The sequence below is a fragment of the Cygnus atratus genome, chromosome 1 (assembly GCF_013377495.2).
Source record: "Cygnus atratus isolate AKBS03 ecotype Queensland, Australia chromosome 1, CAtr_DNAZoo_HiC_assembly, whole genome shotgun sequence".
In the NCBI taxonomy this organism is placed as follows: Eukaryota; Metazoa; Chordata; class Aves; order Anseriformes; family Anatidae; genus Cygnus; species Cygnus atratus.
The window spans coordinates 76,769,118-76,789,822 of NC_066362.1; the positions used below are offsets into that span (position 1 = coordinate 76,769,118).

Below are 20,705 nucleotides of genomic sequence, written 5' to 3' on the forward strand. Positions count from 1 at the left end.
TGTATTTAGGTTAGTAATATATACTCAGACTAGCTCAGAGTTTCATCTCTGGATACTAAATCAGCTGTCTGATGAAATCTCAGTGTTATCAAGCCCATAAAGCATAAAACGCCACATATGTTAAAAATGGGGGGGAAAGGAATAGCCTGGAAACTATCCACATCTGCTTTAGCAAGTAGTGTGACACAGTAATAATTTGTGCTTTGAGATTCAGTTCAGAAGTGTACTCTTGTTTTGAACAAAAATGTTGATATAGATGCATTTGGACCATTAATCTAACAATCAATAATAGCTTAATTGGAACAAGTCAAATAATTATAAATTAAATCTACAAAACTAGGCTTGCAGCTACAGGAGGATGGATACCTTTAGTTAAATGTCATGACAATGTCACACATGCCTTTCACATAAACTAGGGGAACATGGTTTACATGAAAATATTTTAAGGTGGGGACAGAACTGGTTGCTGTAGGAACAAATGCAAGATACTGCATTTGGGCAGGTATTGCCAGATGCAAAGACACAGCTTGGAAGCATCTGGCTATGTATCAGCTCTTGCAGGAGCAAAACTTAGGCCAAAGTGAATCACTGGCTGAATTACGTCAATATTGTGCAAGAAAAGGAAAACTAGAGATGTACAAATGGGAATACAACCTTCAAGGTACATGAGGTACTGGTACTTTTGCTTCTCTCACTTGCAGTGTTCTGTTTAATTTTGAGTCCTACATTATAAGCATTCTTGAGGAGAATAATGGGGATGATCAGAAGCCTGAAGATTTGAACTAGGTGAAAGTAACTTGCTCCTAAAAAGGAAAAGTCTAAGAATTGAGATGGTGCCTATTTTCAAATATGCATATGCCTGCTAGAGAGATAGGAAATAAAACCATTCTGAATATCTGTTCTCGATAAGACAGGAATTAATGGGCTAACATTGCAGAAAGGAAGATTCAGTAAAGATTAGGAAAAGCTTTGCTATCATATGTTTCTCAAGATTGCCTGGAGTACTGATAGTCTAAAAGACTGGGTTAGGTACATGTCTATGAAGAAGGACAACGGTATTTAAGATATCAACTTGAGGACCATTCCAGCCCCATTAGTAAAAGACATGCTTTTGGCGTGAAGGGAAAAAATGCAAACAGGTTTTAATTATGTACAGACCTGTAATAAAAATTCTTACTAGATGCGCCCCATCTAGAAAATCTATGATGTGTGCTAGATCTTCTAATGTCATTTCTTTTCTTTGTAAATAAAAGGTGAACCCAAATCAGCTCCCTGTTTAGGATATCCCTGGACTATGAGAAAGTACCAAACTGAATTATGAAGTTCAAATATCTTTGTTGTTAAATCATCCAATTTTCACAATGCCATGAACCAAAAGACAAATCTTTTCAACCTATTCCTACTTAACGTGTAGGCATTTTGATTATTGTAGCAGCTATCTAAGAAGCTCAGAAAGAGATTTAATATAGCATATGATCTCTTTGCTGTGTTTCTTTGAACAGATGTCCTCTTCAGAAAGAACAAAACCCCACTGATTATTCTTTTTTAATGTTTTCCTAGAGCTGAATATAACTGGAAGTGTTTCCCCTGGCAGCGGTAGACAAGCTCCATCTGCTCTGCGACACATCTCAGATAACCTGGGGACAAATCCAGCAAAATGTGGGACACGTTCCCATGATGGACTGAAAACGCGAGTCTCCAGGACTGACTTTATAATGCTGCTCAAAAGCCTCTACTTCCTATTTTCCAGATTGTATTAAAAAGCAATTTCTTCTGCGGCCTTATAGCATTGGTAGTGCATCACTTTATTTTATCCATCCAGTTTCTATAGGTGAGTTCTTAGAACTTGGGGTGCGTTTTTATGCTTAACGTGGTTTTCAGCAGGTGGAAAACAGAATCGAGGAGTAGTTTATGTTCTCATGTGAAAAGGCTTCGGTGTGATTACTCTGCCCTCTGCCGGCGCTCTCCCCACGGGAAGGACGTGAAAGTTTTGAGGATTTATGCTGGCAGCTGACGGAAAACTACTGAATCCAGCCAGCTGGGGTCCACGCGGCACTCCTGACACGGGTTACAGGGCGTGCTCAGCTCCAGGCTGCAAGGGCAGCGGGGCTCAACAGCTGAAATCCACGTCCTGCGTGCTGACGAGGAACCCAGCCACGCCTTCATCTGGCTGTTTTCTTTTTGTTGTTGGTTTGCCTTTTTTTTTTTTTTTTTTTTTTTACGTGCAGGAAATACTGAACAGAGAAAACTGGCTACATTTCATACATAGAGGCAAGACGCCGCTGAGCGGCTCACCACACCCTGCCCCAGCCGCCATGCCACCTCCCAGCCTCCCTCACGTCCTCGCCCAACGGCTGCCCCCTCCCGCACACGCAGGCGCGGAGCAGGACTACACTTCCCATCATGCACGCGCGGTAGCGGGAAGGACGCCCGGCATGGAGGCGGGCGAGGTGCGGCCGCGCGCCCACCTGGCCGCGCTGGTGCTGGCGCGTGGCGGCAGCAAGGGGATCCCGCTGAAGAACATCAAGCTGCTGGCGGGCGTGCCGCTCGTCGGGTGGGTGCTGCGCGCCGCGCTGGACGCCGGCGTCTTCCACAGGTGCGCATGCGCACTCCGCACCCCTGACCGGGTGCGTGAGGGTGGGCTGGGGCGGTTACCTGCGGCGCGGGGGCTGTTTCCCGAAGGCAGGGTCGGTACCGACGGGGTACTGTGCCCTCGGGACCCAGCGTGGGGCTGGGGGGGTTGGGGAGCCGGGAGCAGGAAGGGTGTCAGGGGTGGTGGCCCGCAGCCTGGCAGGGCACCGGTTCCCGAGGCTGGTTGACCTCGTGGTGACAGAACTGCGACATCTTAAGTGGCGTTTGTGGTTCTGCAGGGTGTCCTAGCGCTGTGCGTGCCCAAAAAATGTTGCTCAGTTTTCCTTGTGCCTTCCTGCTGTGTATGCGAAGACAGCAATAAAATCACCCCCCGCCTGCGCTGTGTAAGGCTTGAGGGAGTGTGCTTCTGTTAGCCTCTCCAAGTCCCCAGAGTCGTGGAGGCAGAGAAAGCCCCAGAATTGCCAAAGAGAAGGAAATAATTGTGTGCTCAGAAGCAGGAGCTCACTTTGTGGCAGAGTGTGTGAAACTTTGGCAGCAACGATTGGTCATATAGAAACAAACAGGTCAGTTGTGCTAAGAACATGGGCATTGCAAATTTCTTTCATTCTAGCAGAAACGTGAGAATTTTCCTCACACATACTAGTAACTGTAATCAAAACTAGTGCATGGTTAGGATACTCTTGGTACATAGCACACTTAGGTGCAACTTACTGGTACAAACCTGCTGTGTTATGGTAAGGGCAAGGACTTGAATCTCAGGTTTTGTAGTAAAGTGTACAAATGTAGCCTGACTAGATTCAGAGCTGGAAGTGTGCACAAATCTTCCGTATCTCATAGCTACTGTACTATTATCCCATAAAATCTTACCATATTCTGAAAAGTACAGTAAGCATCTGTGGCTTTATTTTTAATAAAGAAACAGTTAAAACATTTGAGACCTAGATCATTGATAATAACTTCATGCAGGTGAATCCATATTGTTTAACGACCTGTTATGAATATGAAGGTTTGAGTTACCTCCTCTTTTCTACTTCAATTTTCCTGACAGGAGTGAGGCATAACAGGTGCGTTAGATGGAAGTGTGATGGGTTTTCAAGTCCCCTTTGAAGCAGCTGTGCTGACAGTGTACACATTACACAGCAAAACACTGTTAGTCAAATGGGTAGAGTATGTTTAAAGTAGCCATCCTGAAGCGGTTTACGGAAAATACATCTTCCGCATTCATTTACATGGGTGTGACTTGACGTTGCTGTCACTGTCATACACAGATTCTGATGATCTTATGATGTCTTTGAGTGGAAAAATTTAACTAAAGCACCACTTGCTATGTGCAGTGCACTGAGAATGCCATTATTGCTGAGAGAATAAAGGTTTTTTTCATTTTTGTTTCTGCATCTCCCATGCTTTTTTGTCATAATGATGGCAGCAGCCACCTTACAGTATTCAGACAGTGTTTACCTTCACATAATACTCGGACTTTGTCCTTCCTTTTGTAAATGTTTATTATCTCTGACGCACAACAGTCTTGCCTTGCTAGTATTGAAAGTTTTCAGTGCCACAGCACACACGATTGTAACTCGAACAGTTCTTTCCCTGGGGTTGTATGGAGCCTATCCGATAGATTTTAAAATGCTTGCAGAATAAGCTATTTGACTAACTGAGTGGCATTTTTACTTATTGTTAGCTTTGTTTCTGAACACTGCAGTGACTTTGAATACATCATTTAAACTAGTCATAATACAATGATCTTTTAGCATGCCTAACATTGTGGCATGCTGGCAGTAGATTTTTTTTCTAGTTACAACTTTGAATTTTATGTTGCTTAAGATACCTGCATATGTGGTTTCTACGATTCTATGATTCTGTGATTACATATGCATCATGAAAGTGTGTGACTGACAGATCAGGAGTGGTGCCATATGGAAGTGATCCGCATTACAAGTTCTTACAGATGATACAGTAAAGATATGATAAAGTAAAGCAGTCTGGGGGATGAACTATTGTCTGGCATCAGTGCCTCAAAGAAGAAAAAGAAGGTCATCAAAATAAATGTGAGAGCAGGTAGCATGTAGTAATGTTCACATTTTATTGTGTTGTAAGGCTAAATGGGACCATTTTGATCACCCAGTCTGGCCAACAAGATGCTAGTCAGCCATCCTCAAGTAACTTCTTTATCAAACCCGTAATTCTTTTCTGGCTGGGTACCCACCTTCTCCAAAGAAATCCAATTTTGAATTAAAGACTAGAGGAAGCAGGGTAAATTGTCATGCCATCAACACATCATTTATACATATTGCCCACTGTCTTTATCTTTGTGTGGAGTACAGAAGCTATACAGAGTAGGCAAGCAGGAGAAGAAAAAAAAAAAAAAGTTGCTGGGTTTGTTGTTGATCTCTGATTTAGAGAGAGACCTCAGTCAGCACAGTTTGTACCCACTCGTCCCAGCTGTGCAGCCCCCACAGCCCCTGGAGGTTTCTTCTGGCTGGCTGGTGCTGCATCTTGCCTGAGGAGAAGGGCAATGTGGGGCACCCTTGGTAGCAAGACCCATGTCCCAGCAAGAAATTTAGGGAATTGCTGGAGCCATTTGCAAGTTCCCTTGAAAAAAATGCTTCCAGTAGACACAAAGGATGTGATTTTTATCCCTCTCCTAACAAACAGTACATTCCAACCCCACAGCAGAGAGGCTTGAAGCAAGTAGTATAAAATTGCTACATAGGTTCAAAGACTATTAAGTACGTTTTTGCTAGTAAATGCATGCTAATCTTCATCATTTGTATTCACAGGTTTGTCTACCAACAAATACAACTTAATGGTCATGTATGTTCCACATTTTTCACTTTCTAGGAGACACAGAGGATGTGAATCTATTACAGCTTTCACCTGGAGGGTTCAGGCTGTTAGCTTAAGATACTAAGACTTATGAATTTAGCTTTGGAAGTCCCTGGTTTCATCTGCTTTGTGTGTCAGAGGAGATGGCAGGCTGAACACAAACATGATGATGAATGAGATTTAATGTACAAGACTATTTGCAGAAAGCAAAAGCCCGAGTAAAGGAATACAAGAACTGTTCCCGTAGCTGTCTTTGATGATCTGTTGATCTGATTCTCTGTGATCTGATTCTCTGTGATTCTGTGGTAGATCAGGCACCCTACAGAATTAAATTGAAATGCAACCCAGGCTTGAGATTTTACAATCTAATGAATGTGTGTGTGTTTTATCCCTCTTGTTAAAAGTGCTTTGTTGGACTGACAAGTAGTTTTACCACACAAATAAAAGAACTAGTTCCTTTCATTGCCAGGTATAGTACAGGGAGTTGTTCAGGTTAGCAGATTACAGCGGACAAGTGGACAGTGCTGGGTGGTGTTCTGTATGTAATCATTTCTGTCACTGTCTGCCAACAGTGTGTGGGTTTCTACAGACCACGATGAAATCGAGAAGGTTGCAAAGCAGTTTGGCGCCCAAGTTCATCGTCGAAGCCCTGAAGTATCTCAAGACTCCTCTACTTCTCTAGAAGCTATCAGAGAGTTTCTTAATCATCATCAGGGTAAATCAGTAATGAAACACACTGAGTTTTTATGTTGTAGCCCCGTAAGGACGATGCATGAGTATTTAGAAAAATAAGTAAATCCTATAGTGAGTTAAAGCTGGAAGGATTCTCCTTTTGTGGCATCCACTCATACCACACTTCGGGGTTGTATGTATGAAAATACTCATTGTTTCATAAATGTTTCTTTATTTTTCTTTAGAGGTTGATATTGTAGGAAATATTCAAGCAACATCTCCCTGTTTACATCCCAGTGATCTTATAAAAGTGGCAGATCTGATCCAGAAAGAGGGCTTTGATTCTGTCTTCTCTGTTGTGAGACGGCATCAATTTAGATGGAGCGAGGTAAAAAAAGGAGGTAATATTTATCTGTTTCTGCTTACAGTTAAAATTAATCAAAGTTTTATTTATTCAAATGTTTAATGTTTGTACCCATGACGTTTATATCTGGAAGGGCCTTTAGAGACATAGGCTGGCTTCTTTGAAAGGTTTAAGATCACTTAAGATTCCTTTCAAGTAGTGCTGTTTTAATATTACTGATCATTGCTCAGCCAGTCTTAAGATGCTGAAAATGAAAATACTATTATCATGTCTAGGCTCAAAAAATAACTTCCCCAAACTTTACATGTTAACGTCTGTGTGGTGGGTATTGATGTTTTTGTGGACATGACACTGAGGTCCTGTCTTAACTAGGGAACTGTTTAGTTGTACCATGTAATAGCTAATAAGTAGCAAATAATGTGAGCTAAATCTTAGTCAAGACCGGATGGCAACCTCGTAGCTTGGAGGTTTAGGGTTGTTTTCAGCCTGCCAAATTGTCAGCTGACTCAAGTGAGATTGCAAACTGCCTTTGATTCTTAAGGACTGAACTCAAGTTCATACAGAACTCATATGAACATATACATAAGTTCATACATAGCTCATACAGAAAAATACAACTATTTTTCCTAGAGAAATTATTCCTCTTTCCAAGATGACGCAGGACTGAACTTTACTTACAAAGCTTATATGTTACCATAGCTAGATAAGTACCTTCTGTGCTTGTACTAAGAACTATTCCCCACATTGCTTTTATTTCTGTGATTAAAGTAGAAATGTTTCTTTCCCTTTTTTGCACAAAATGGTTAGTTCAGATACTGTCACATCATTATTTTTATTTTCTAAAAACGAATATGTTACTCAGATATTAACATTATTCTGTTGAGATCTAAAATGTTTCATATGTAATTTTTTGTGAGTTTACAAAAGTGTCATGCTGTAAAAGAGAATGTGAAGTAGATGAATGTTGATACTGGAGGTAAGTTGGAATAAAAATTAGGCCTTTGTTTAGAATAAACAGATAACATGAACATACTCCTTTTTCCTCATAAGAGGAGGAAAATTTATTGATAACGTGTAAGAGGAATATAAAAATCATGGATGGAAGTGTAGGATTCTGTGGTTTGTATTTTAGATGACTAGGTGAAAGTCCGCTTCATGTCTTGAGATGCTAGATGGACATCTGAAAATCTAAATCTCATTTGGATGTACCATGTGGCTTTGAAATGATGGTGTGCCACCACTTCTCCATAGGTATTTGATAACCTGTATCGACCTCTGTAAATAACATCTATCCTCAAACTGTTCCAATAAAAAAGCGTCGAGGCCTACCTAAAAGAGCAAATTGCTCTTTAGTGCGAAATGACACCTGAAGTCTTTTAATGTAGCAAAAGATAAAGAATTACTCAACTGCAAGGCATACATATGAGGAGAACAAGCTAAAAATTTTGAAAACATTCACAGCTTAAGGGTAAAAGCAGCTTGCCTTTCAGGAACACAGTGTTTCAGGTAACACCAATTTGCCTGAGTAGAATCCAGTTTAGTATTGGGCTCTTCTCAGACTAATTTAAAATACTGAATGTGTTTGAAGATTTTCGTACCTCTTCCTGTGTATTTCCGTTGTTCTTTCAGCATTGAGGTTTAATATTAATGTACCCTGAAAGAGACAGATGTCTTCCCCTGCTTAGGAATGTTTACTTCATTGAGCACAAAGTTGTACTGTATTTATTAAACACTAAGTTTATATATATGAAAGTTTCAGGATGTTTTGGGTTTTTGAGAATACCCTCTGATTTCTTCATGGGATAATGAGACCTGATGAATTTTAGCTGCTCTGTGCATGTGAATTGGGGTGGCTTAAAAACAGAAGTCTCTGGTCGCTGGTTCAGTTTCTGCTAACGGTATGAGATCTTATGGGATCTTGCTTGTTCAAAGGCAGTGTTCTGTTTATTTGTGGACACTGATTAAACCGTATAAGAATGGTTAATATTATGTATATCTCTAAATAGGAAGTATTCTGGGGAAGTACTGAGATATTTCCACAGGCAAAATTTCTTCTATATTCGTCTTTCACCTTTCAGATTTCAAGACGGTCCTCTCAGCTCTCCGTTCTTTTGGGGCATTTTGGTTTTTAGGTGTATGTAGCTGAACATTTTTTTGTGTTTAGCCTCACTGCAATCTAAACCCCTTCCTATTGTGTACTAGGAGATAGATTATGGAAGGGATATGGTATTTCCTTCACACTAGCAAGGACAATATAGAAGAATATCCCCTTACTACTTTTAGAAATCAGTTTGGGAGATGATGACATCTCAGGATTTTTTTAATATTTTTTTTTTAATGTTGGAAAGTAGAACTTTCTTTTCCTCTGCTAGAAATGCAGGACAGTTCTCCACTTTGTTACCCACAGTTCCAAAAAAGAGTAAGCAATTCAGTGATTCTTTATAAAGCTAAACAATTAGAGATAATAATGAAAGAAGATGGTGACTGAACTGTGTCCTTAATTTTTCAACAGAAAGCTGTTTTACAGAAAGTTATTATGTGATTTTGAACGGGGATTCTGGAAAACTTATTTTGGCATTTCTGTCTGTTAACAGAAAATAAAATGACAGAGCCCCAAAATCTGAATCCAGCGAAACGTTACCGGAGGCAAGACTGGCCTGGGGAGCTGTATGAGAATGGATCATTTTACTTTGCAAAGAGGCATTTGATTGAGAAGGGCTACTTGCAGGTTAGTGCTCTTTTTTTTTTTTTTAAGGCTGTTTAAAAAAATGCGTCTTTTACTCTTGTCACGGAGTGTTTTGAATTCAATGATGTATTTCAGTTTCTGATGCCATCAGTATCTACTAACAGCACTTTGACTTCAAGACAGTTAGCGCATCGTTTGTAACTTAAGAGGGCTGGTTGTAGTTAGGGCAGTACCAGCCTCCTTCACAACAAATTTGTACAAATAATATTGAACAGTATATACTTATAAGCCTAAAATCCTGAGTTTCGCGTAAATTTACTGCTATGTAAGTGCATACCTTATAATTCAGTTTAGCGTTACTGAGGGTGTAAAACTGACCTGCTTCTCATATAATCTATTAACTTGCATTCTTGGCAAGTTTAGACCTTTTGCCTTATGCCTATTTTGTGCTGTAGTTTAAACAGTCTTTTTCCCTTTCCTGATGTTTGTGTCCTTGTGTAGTAATACAGAGCAAATATATTTACTTCAGCTTTAATTTTGTCTATAAAAATAGTCTCTTAACTTTCTCATGCAAGATAAGTTTACCATCTTAGAGATAATTTCCAATATTTGTCATCAGAACTGGAAAAAAGCCTAATGTAGATATTTCCACTTTTGTGATATGAATACCATACTAGTTATGTCAGAATACTAGATTCTTAGCTCTTTTGCAGATACATTACTAACCTAGAGGTAATAGCTTTAGTTCTCTATGCTTTGGATAGACACATGCAGTGCTGGATAGTGCTGTGAGAACTTGCAGGCATTGATGTGAAGTTGTACAGTTGTGCTGAATTACACCTTTTTTGAAAGGGCCACAAACTCTCTGAGGATCAGGGCTTTTAGGTTTTTATAAATTACACTGGGTTTTGGTGGATGTTTTTCCAGTTGAGATGAAGTCTTTGCATAGACAGAAAGCAAAAAATAAACATACTTGTATTGATTCAGTGCTAAGGTATTACTGCTTTACTGCATTAAAAGACCTATTGAATCAGTATGACCTGATGAATACTATCTTTATTGCACACTTCCTCTAGTTGTGCAAGGAAGATACTAACTGTGGCTTATATAAAGTTTCAAATGCTTGGTTCTGTGTAACTGACAAAATACTGTTGTTGATGGCTCACTAGCATCTAAGCTAGTCAGCATGACTTCCGTGTAACCAACTTTCATTACATGATACTAAATTGTAGAGTTTTGTAGCTTTATTAACCCAAGCAGAAAATTGTAATGGGTTCTATTTTATCTAGGGTGGTAAAATGGCCTACTATGAAATGCGTGCTGAGCATAGTGTGGATATTGATATAGACATTGACTGGCCTATTGCAGAGCAAAGAGTACTGAGGTAAAAGCAAGTCTCATTCCTTCATTTCTTTAATATTGGTCATTGTTTCAAAGAATGATCATGTGAATTTATAAAGTAGTTTTTTTAAAGTTACAATTTCAGAAATTAATCAAAATCAAATATAATTGAATAATTTTATTTCCATCCATCATTTTTTTTCTTTCTTTCTTGAAATCATCTGAATTACCTTTGTGCTGTTTGTATGTGTTTCTTGTTTGCTAGTTCACTTAAGTTCAGCCTGGGAAAAGGGAGATTGTAAGCCTCGCTATACCATAGCAATGTGTTAGTGTCATTTCTGGCCTTTTTAGCTGAGTTGTCTTAGGTTTCCGCAGTCTAGATCATGCTTACTAATTCACATGACTAAGAGTGCTCCAAGTAGAAGGCATGAGTTGATTACGTTTTGCCTGCTGCCTTTTCTTTGCAGCTACTCTGTATCTCTACAAAGAAATAGCAGCTGTGAATGGAATGTGTTTACTGTACCTTTTTCATCCTTTAGTCCATTTTATTTTTTCCCACCATAAGTGTTAATACAACATAAGCTTTTATGCTAGGGAAATGAATGCCATCCTAATTTTTAAGTGAGTGACATAACTGAGCTGTCTTGGATGGCTTTATTTTTTTTCGTTGAAGAGAATCTAGTTGGAGAGTGAAGGTAATGAGAAAAGACGTTAGGGAAAAAAAGAATTTCAAAGCTAATTCGTCTGTGTGAAGGTCACAATTGTATTTGAAATGTTTGTTTTCAGAGTGTGCAAAAACTTCCATCTAAAAAGATAACTTCTTTGTCTAGCTTTGGGTATTTTGGCAAGGAACCATTAAAGGAAGTGAAGCTATTGGTTTGCAGTATTGATGGATGCCTGACAAATGGTCGCATTTATGTCACAGAAGATCAGAAGGAAATGGTCTCCTACGATTATAGAGATATTGTTGGTATCAATCTGCTAAAGAAAAGGGGAATCGAGGTAAGTGTTGTTCTAAAGCATGATGCTTTATTTATGATGTGATCAAGGAGCATAATACACTGGTTCAGGGTTGGGGCAAACACTTTTCACATTCTGTAGAGTAAAATAAATGTTTTGATAAACTGATCCATCTCATTCATATCAGCTATGTCATCTTTCTCTTTTTTTCCTGGAAAAATGTGGAAAGAAATTTGTATGGTGTTTTGCTAGCACCAGTCATATTGTGTGTTCTTTAGTCTACATACACATTAGCTAGCAGTCAGTTTCTTGTTTATTGTGACATGTCTCTGCTGTATAAAATGTATGTTTTTGCAAAAGCTTTACCAAGCAGGGATATATTGTTATCTCTTAGCTATCTAAGAAGGATACCCAGGCAAATTACTTGGCTCATCCTAGATGAGCCGTTTTTGTGGCAGAGGGGAAATTAAACCCCAATCACTTTTGTCCACATAATTGCTTTAACCGTAACTTATGTGCTCCTAAGTTGTAAGAATTCAAATGAAAAAACTTAAATAACAGACTGTAATATGGATGCTTTCCTGAATTATTATTATTATTACTAAATTCTGCTGAACAGAATATTTGCTTGCATTATGTAAAATTAGCCTTCCTGTTATTTTCTCTTTGTGCTGTTGCTTTTGAAATATCTAGAAGAGTTTCTTGGGGTAAGAACTAAGTCTCGGAGTAAGAACTAAGTACAGATTTGGGCTTCCTTCAGAGAGCCTTATCCACGTCCTGTTGCAGATAGAGATGGGCATGGATAAGACAGGGGTAGTTAAACCCTGAGTAGTTTGTTGCAGATTCATTTTGGAGTCTGTTGTAGGTTTTCTGTTGTTGTTGTAACAGGTTAGGCAAGACATTCTTGATATATTTAGATGCAGCTGGTGCTGCCTTGGGGCAGTGAAATGGAGTAGGTGTTTTTTCAAAACTTCCTCAGCTTCGTTTTCTGTGAGGCAAAAGGGAGGAAGCTTGTAATTGTTTTGTTGCCTCTGGGTGCCCATTCTCATACTTATATGACTTGAAATTTATTATTAAAAACCTCTTGGGCTTTGTGCCACACATGCTGTATTTCTAGTGCGTGGTTCTGGTGTACTCTTGCTTTGTGCACTGCTCCCATTCATTCTGTACTTAATACCAAATACTTGTTAGCATTTAACAGCAATTAACAACAACAAAGATAAGCTTGCCCACAACTTGGGCAGAAAACATGGAGTAGTTGTGTCTGAGATCTTTAAAAATCCTGCTGCAGTAATCTGGTTTTAGCCTACATTGTACATCATTTCTAAATTTAAAATTTGGAATGAACTTCCAGAGATTAATGTACCATGCCACTTCTGTCTGTTTAGTGGTCTCTTGACACTCTGAAGTCCTACTGTAACTAATGTGGTAAAGTTATGAGGCAGAGGAATCAGGAAAAATACTTTAAAATATTCTACTTCTACAAAAACTGCAGAAACATTCCTTGGAAATTCTTTTATTCCCTGCTTTGGCTTAGCTTAGATGTTACTGCATTAGATAGTGAGCGTGGCACTGTACCGTGATTTGCAGTATTTTTATTTGGTACATGTTGCTTTTAAAAAGATAAATGTAAACTTGTGTTTCGTGAAGCTCAGGGAAGCCTACAGTTTGTTTCACTTTCCCAAAGCAGCTTGTATTTCAAGATTGTGATGTGTTTTTTGGACACAAATCTCTTCCACTCTGAGTTCTGAACGAAGAAACCAGTCATGCAACGCTTTTCTGATATCTGAGAAAGCTTACATCTGAAACTTCTACTCTCTTTTTGTAAATCAACTTAAATGGTTTTTTTTCCTTGTTTATAGAATTTATTCTAACTTGATTTAATAGGTTCGACTTGTCTCTGAAAGAGATTGTTCAAAAACCCTGCCAGCCATGCAGCTGGGATGTGTAGCAGAAATTAATGCAACAAATAAATTACAAGTCCTGGAAGACTGGCAAAAATGCATTGGCTTGGGCTGGAAAGAAGTTGCTTACTTAGGTCAGTTTCTTTTTTCTTTTTTTTTTTTTTTGGTAGTAAAATTTCATGTAGCATACACATGCAAACTTCGTAGCACTGCTCATCTTCAAAATCACTTTGCCCATTGCTAATACACTAAACATAGTGGGATTAGAATACAAATTACAATACAAAATCACCAAAAGCAAATACATATTTGAAGCCCTGTTAGGGTACGATCTAAATATTAAATGCAATGATGAATGAGTGTCTACTTTGGTAAGTAATGTTTTAGCTATTTTTGTAATGTGATTTAGAAAATCTTTGATATCGAACAAGTAAACAGTAGTTGCAGTTCACGCTTTTGAATTGATTCTGGTTCATTTCAGATTAATATTGTAGAGTTATATATTCTGAAATAAAAACAAAAATCAGACAGAATTAAAACCGAAAGCTATGTAATCTTGTACAAAATTACTTTTCAGTGATAACTTAGGTCCTGCAAATGCTTACTCAGCTGCTCAAATAATTTCACTCATCTTAATAGTACCATTCTTTTGCCTGAATATTATGTATAAAGTATGATCAGTGTTTACATGTCACTGGGATTTTCTAAGAATACATATGCAAAGTGCTGCTGAGCTTCTCAGATGAAAAGTGTGGCAAGAATAGAAATTCTAAAAACTATTAATAAGTATATGGAAAAATGATGATTTTGCTCAGTTTTTTCCCTCTGTGGTATTTTTATATCTGTCATTTTTTCTCAATAGGAAATGAAGAGTCTGATGTGGAATGCCTGAAGAAAGCTGGCATGAGTGGTGTGCCTGCTGATGCTTGTGCAGTTGCTCAGAAGGCTGCTGGTTACATTTGTAAAAGCCGTGGTGGTTGTGGAGCTGTCCGGGAGTTTGCAGAACACATATTCCTGTTGTTAGAAAAAGTGAGCTCTGCAAGAAAGCAAATGGAAGATGTGAATTCAGCAGGAGAGGATACAGGGGGAAAATGAGAGCAGCAGAAGTGGAAATAAGGAACTACTTAAAAAATAACACCGCAGTCATTCTTCCCTGCTTTTCATCTTCTCCATTCCCCCTTCAGTAAGCCTGTATCCCAACGGATGGCTGCCTTTCAAATTTTACACCGCAGTAGAGTTAAAAGAATGTTTACCTCTAATTTAAGATTCCATTCTGATTAAGTGCTAGTATCCATGATTGTATTCATGATTATTTTAAAAGCCAGTTAAGTGCAATGGAAGGAATACTAGAAAAAGTAGTGTCTTGTAAATCTACTCTAAATCATTACACTTGTCCGAAAGGAATGATGTATCTTTATTTCATAATACAAATATTTTCAGGGAATTATGATTTTTTACGATTTGTGGATATGTAATTCAGACTTCCAAAAAATTTGTTCTGTCAGTTGTGCAGTTATTTACATTTCCTCTATCTTCTATATGATATTGCAGTTGTGTGCTAGCTTTTCATGAGACATCTCTAAGAAGGAAGAGTTTTAGCATATGCTGGAGAAGTTGGGTGTAAAATAACTACCAAACATTTTCCTATATTTTGAAAAGTTTAGTTACTGTAAAGCCAACTAATACTAACACTAACTAACAAAAGCATTTAAGCATGTGTTCAATTTTGAGATAAGTAATTAAGCAGCATTTGGAATTATGCCATCTTAACCTTTGAATCTGTTTATATTGGGTTTTATTTAAGTGCTTAAATTAACATACTTAAATGCTTTGCCAAATTTAGAACTAAATCTCCCATTAACTTTGAAATCTTTCCTTTGCAGAAACTCTGTTTCTTTCTATGAAGTCTTTATTACAATCACTAATGAGTTAAAAGGAAAAAAAAAAGTAAAGAAAATGTTCTTTAATGTTTATTGTATGGAAAAGGAATTGCTGTGGAAGAAAAAATCATAGTTGACATTTCCACAAATTTTTATATAAAATATGTATTCGGACTATTTTTAGCATGTTAATTTAAAGTTGGTGTATATGTGTGTTTGTATTTATGTAAAATACAATTTTTCCCATTTTGATTTGAAGAATTCAATGAACTGTAAACATTTGTATAACTGACACTAAAAATATGCATCTGTTTTCAATCCTAGTATTTACCAGTAAGTCAGGTTCAGCCTTGAGTTATGCTTAAAAAATAAAATAAAAAAAAATAATGGCACTGGCACACAGGCAGTTATTACAGAGATGAATAATAATGGTTTGTCATTTTATTTTATGACTCTCAACATAAAATTCTCTGTATCTCTTCCCGTTATAAGATCTACTGTTTTACTGCTCTCTGATTAACTTTGTGTTGACTTCCCTTTACAAAGCAAAGTTTTAAATTTGAAATTATTTTACTGCCTTTAGTAGTAAGGTTAACAGGTGAACAGTTGAAGGTGAATTAGCTGCACTAGTCCTCTCTTAAATTATCGTCCAAATATTTCTTTCATTGAAGTTTTAGGGCTCTGCATGAGCTAAATTCCATGGATAACGAGCTATTTTGGACAGAATGATGAACTATGTTACAGGTAGATAAATCATTTTACTCATATAAACTATGTGATAAATTGCAGAAGTCCAGATTGTTTGAACAATTCAATTTTAATAATGTCATTTAAAATTGGCCAAGTTTTTAGTTACTTTACCTTGTCATGGTCAAGTAGCTTTCGAACTTTGGTTTCAGGAGCAGTTTCCTGTGAATAGACAGGCTTAGAGAAATTGTGATGAACTTGATTTCTATTCCTTTTATGTTAGAAAAAGCAAAAATATGAGTAAGTGTAACTGTAATAGAAATATGAGCTGTTGATACTATTGCCAGGGTTACTGTTTGAATCAGGAACTCTTCTAATGTTTCAGCTACTTCCTGAATGTACTGCAAATGCAGTGGGTATACCCCAAACCTCTACATGTATCAAAAATAAATGCAGAAACTTTAATGTGAGTGTTCATAAGGGGCAGAAAGAAAGGGTAGCTGATACATGTTTTCACTTAGACAAATTCTTGTTAGAAAAATCTGGTATAATCTTACGTTGTCATTTGACAAGTCCAATGAATGATGAACTCTACAGACAGTTTGCAAAATAAAGGCTGTTGGAGAATATGGGAAATTCACGATCTATTGCCTGAAACATTCAGTTTTGTATTGCTCACATTGCAAGGGAAATCCTGGCTATAAAACTACAGTATCTTGAGGGATGCCTCCATTGCTCCTCATGATTTTACAGAAGCTCTTCAATCATATGGAGGATTTAGTGGTCACAGAGGGGCAGAGACAGTGAGGATGAATGTAACAGTCACCATAAAGGTGAAATCCTGGATCCTGGGCAAGCTTGAAAAGTGTAGTATCTTTTGCCAACTATTGTTTCACTACATATCTGGCACCACAATTGCCTTTCATTAAAGGTGTGTAGTTCACTCAGACAAATTTCAGTGGTCATTTTTGTTATAGTGGGCTAACTTGGGAATAATGCTACTTGGTCATAGAACTTGAAAAAATGTGCAGATTTGTTTCTCAAGTTGTGTTTTTTTTTTTTTTAAACATGTCAGCCTGTTATGAAAGTATTTCCCAAAAACCTAATATGGGCTGTTTTATCATAATTTTGTGAAACTGAAAAAGGAAAACTACATAATTTATATTAACCTATCTTAAAATATAGCTGGTTAACTGAAATTTGCAATAATTAATTTTCTTTAGCCTTTTAGATAGCGAATGGTTATGGAGTGATTTGTCATGCATTTGCATACGGTAAATGGTATGCTTCCAAGTTCCTGTGCCACGTGAATGGAATATATCCCATGAACTTAGACAGATGTAATCAATGCCTAAGTTACTCATAAGGCGCACAATCAGTTGCCCAACATCTTTGCCCTGATCTTCTGTTGGAGACAGATCTTCAGTGTTTGTGTGTGTGGTTATCCCCTGTTAAATAAATTTCTCCTTCACTTGCATGTGTTTCCTATTTTCAAATAGTCCAAGTTCAGATTTTCACAGTGCTGTGTGATTTGTGCCTGTGTCTGTGGAAGGTTGGATTCATTCCTTTCAGTTTTCTGATCTGTCAGAGCTAGCCCAGTATTTCTACATCAGGATCATCTTGTAAATTGAGCAGAATGTACAGAGGATTTTCTGACAGGATGTTCTCAGAGAAAATTCCAGTTTTGGGTAGGTCTCAAGAACTCTGCTGTTCTTGACTGTTGGGTGGCTCTTGCCAAGAGTATTGAGAAGAAGGGAGAAGGAAGGACAGTAACACATTGTCATTATGTTTGTTAACCTCTGCAGAAGGGGTAGGAGTTAAACCTTCACCTACTTCTGGCTCCATTAAGTCATTTTTACCTGATCTGTCCTGTTCAATATATGGTTCTCTCAAGTTCTGTGCCATTTCCTGTAGGGTGATCCAATGTGTTCTGACCTTAGTTCATTTCAGATCAATATGAATCTCATAAAACTTGGCCTTGTGAGTTCTGAGGTACTTTATAATGTGTGGTGATTTTATGTTCTTGATGGTTTTTAAGCACATATTAGTTAACTTGCATTTCCAGTGTCCAGCTGAGAAGGCTTTTTCAAAAATTTGTATTTTCAATTAATATTCTCTAAAAACATAATTTCTTATTTCCAGAAATACTCCAAATTAGTCTAGTTACAATGCATTATGCCCATCAGGAGTAATTATCCTAAATGTCAATGTTACAAGAGCAATAATAAAATATGTCCAGTGGAACAAAATCACTCTATTATGCATGAACTCATTGCATAAATGAGCTAAAAAAACTTGTCAGTAATACACTTGTCTGAAAATTTGTTGGACAGTGGGTTTGGTTCTCCTTGCTCTTGGATGGGTTTATCTATCCCCATTTGTCATCCTAGGTATATTTATATATGTGAGCAACCTAAGAAAGGTTGCTGTTATCTTATTTTTGCAGAGGGAAGGATTTTTGGTGTGTTTATATAAAAATGTGTTAAAGGGAATGAGCAGTGAGCAATAAAGAGGGAATGATACCAAGTTATTCAAGTTAGTAAAGAGCAGGATGATGAAACTGAATAGAGAAATATAATGGGATAACTGGTAGAAAATCCTAATTTCATGTATAAAAATATCCATTTATACTGAGGGGTTATGATCAAAGAAAATACCTATTGTTTAGAAGTGTATACTAACAGATAAAAAAGCAACCGAATTTTGGGAGTGATTAGGAAAATGGTATAGGACAAAAAGGATAAGAGTCATTATTCCACTGTATTAATCAGTGATTTTTATGTATCTTGAATACTGGGTGTTTTGTTTCTTACATATTACAAAAGCTGTAAAACTCTTAACGGCTTGTAGGAGGATAAGACAGGTGGTGAAAGGAAGAAATCAGCTTTTGTGTGAGCAATAGCCAAGTAAGAATTCTTCATTTTGGAAGGATGACTGAAGAGAGTTGTGTTACATATCCATAAAATTAAGAGGAACAAGGGAGCTAGGGAAAGACAACTGAAGAAATGAGCAATGACTAAAAGCAGATGTCTAAGGAATATAAATTTGCCGTGTTGTGTTTGACAACTCTTTCTGTTTTCCTGTGACCGCCAAACATCTATGGCTCATGGATTTCTGAAGCTGGATGTGGCTTTCAGAGATTTAGTAAGCCTTGGCACGCTTAAAACAGCCTTTGTCCATGTGTTCCATGGGTCTGACGCCTGTTATGTTTCCTCTGGTTCTGAACCTTGTTTCTTTGTGTGGAAGACTCCCAAGTGCATTTTTATGCATAATTCACAATATGTATCCGTGGTTCATTCTAAAATAACTGTATCTCTAACACAGTAAAGGAACAAAACATGGCATTGCTATTACTATCAGGAATTCATCATTTAATCGTCAAAACAACTCACTGAAAATAAGACAAAAGTGAGCACAGAAGCTATGTAAGAACATAATGACATCAGCTAAATTGGAATCCATCAGTCACAGATATTCATGGTAAATTGCATAGGGGATTCTCAAACAAAATGCAATTGGAGGTTGGAATAATATTCAGGTGAGTATCATGTGCTTGTCCTGTTTGTTCACATACTCTTGCAGACAAATTGCTGGTCTCAACTGGCATACATCTGAGCTAGTGTGCTTACTCTTACACTGAAGTTACATGTGGAGATAGTGAAAGGTTTTGTCCTCAGAGAAACTAAGGTTGTAGTTGCACAACCATTTTTCATTGACTGTACAGCCCATTAAAAAGTTTGATAACTCTTATTTCCCACCTTTTTTTCTTTATTACATCTTGTTCACATCAACACAGTGTCAGCTTGGAAGGGGATGCATCGCCTTCTGGTCAACAATGCACAACTGAAATGTTGCAAATGATTAGGTGAACTCTGGCCTAAATAGCTTGAGAATGGGGTGGAGTAATCTGGTGTAAATGGATATAAAACACCTCCATTCATTTATAGTAATGAAGATTTGTTTTAAGTGTTTATCATTATCTGCTTTTAGATTCAATTCTGTGAATGCTGCCATATGTTTTCTTAAAGGAGATGGAGCTACACTTGAACCAGATGAGTATGAAAGGTGATTTTTTGCAGTATTTCTGATTACTTGCAATCAAGCACTAGCACAAACTTGCCACAGCACTATATCAACACACTGGTGCCTTTGTGTACTCTCACTGTAAAGAACTGAAAGCTGACTGCTGCTTTTTACTTCTTGCTTTTGTATGCTTAATACGCTGCCAGGTTTTTATCACCTTGTCATTGAGCACCTTGCAGCTAATAAAAGAGTAAGGCTCCCCAGGTTTCTTGCTTGAGTGTTTAAACAGAGCACCCATTTGATTTATAGTGAAAGTCAGGATATTTTGGGGGGTTTCAGGGTAAAGTTGCTGGCAGTGCGTGGCACTGTAAAGAACAACAAGCTAGCTGTATCTGTGCTTTGAAGTGTATCCGTGCTGCAGTTTACTGATGCGCCTGCCAAGAAGCAGGGGAACTCGCTCTAGGCTGCTTCAGCTAAACTGCTGTCTGAGGTTGGATAGCAGTGATGTGTGAACTAGCTTTATACTGCACTTCATTCACCTGCCGATGAGTCCTTGTCATGGTTTTGGCAGGGACAGAGTTAATTTTCTTCATAGAGGCTCACACAATGCCATGTTTTGGATTTGTGATGAAAACAGTGCTGATAACAGGGGGATGTTTCAGCTGCTGCAGAGCAGGGCTCACACAGAGCCAAGGCCTTTTCAGCTCCTTGCGCAGCCCTGCCAGCAGGGAGGCTGGGGGTCCACCATGAGCTGGCAGGGGGCACAG

General features: G+C 38.0%; 1 protein-coding gene across 1 annotated transcript; it reads left to right on the plus strand.

Annotated features, from left to right (window-relative positions):
• Positions 1-2,372: 2,372 nt before the first annotated feature.
• Positions 2,373-19,664, plus strand: CMAS (cytidine monophosphate N-acetylneuraminic acid synthetase). The gene is made up of 8 exons (XM_035540805.2): positions 2,373-2,596; positions 5,994-6,136; positions 6,339-6,494; positions 9,052-9,185; positions 10,433-10,527; positions 11,315-11,486; positions 13,332-13,482; positions 14,211-19,664. Exons 1-8 carry the CDS (start codon positions 2,436-2,438, stop codon positions 14,441-14,443), a joined length of 1,245 nt encoding a protein of 414 aa, XP_035396698.1. The 5' UTR covers positions 2,373-2,435; the 3' UTR covers positions 14,444-19,664.
• The last annotated feature ends 1,041 nt before the right edge of the window (positions 19,665-20,705 follow it).

Excerpts from the sequence above, each read along its gene's own strand:
- CMAS (XM_035540805.2), top strand. The coding sequence starts at position 2,436 with ATGGAGGCGGGCGAGGTGCGGCCGCGCGCCCACCTGGCCGCGCTGGTG. Across the intron at positions 6,495-9,051 it reads GAGCGAGGTAAAAAAAGGAG|AAAATAAAATGACAGAGCCC; the intron begins GTAATATTTATC and ends GTCTGTTAACAG. Across the intron at positions 11,487-13,331 it reads TAAAGAAAAGGGGAATCGAG|GTTCGACTTGTCTCTGAAAG; the intron begins GTAAGTGTTGTT and ends TTGATTTAATAG.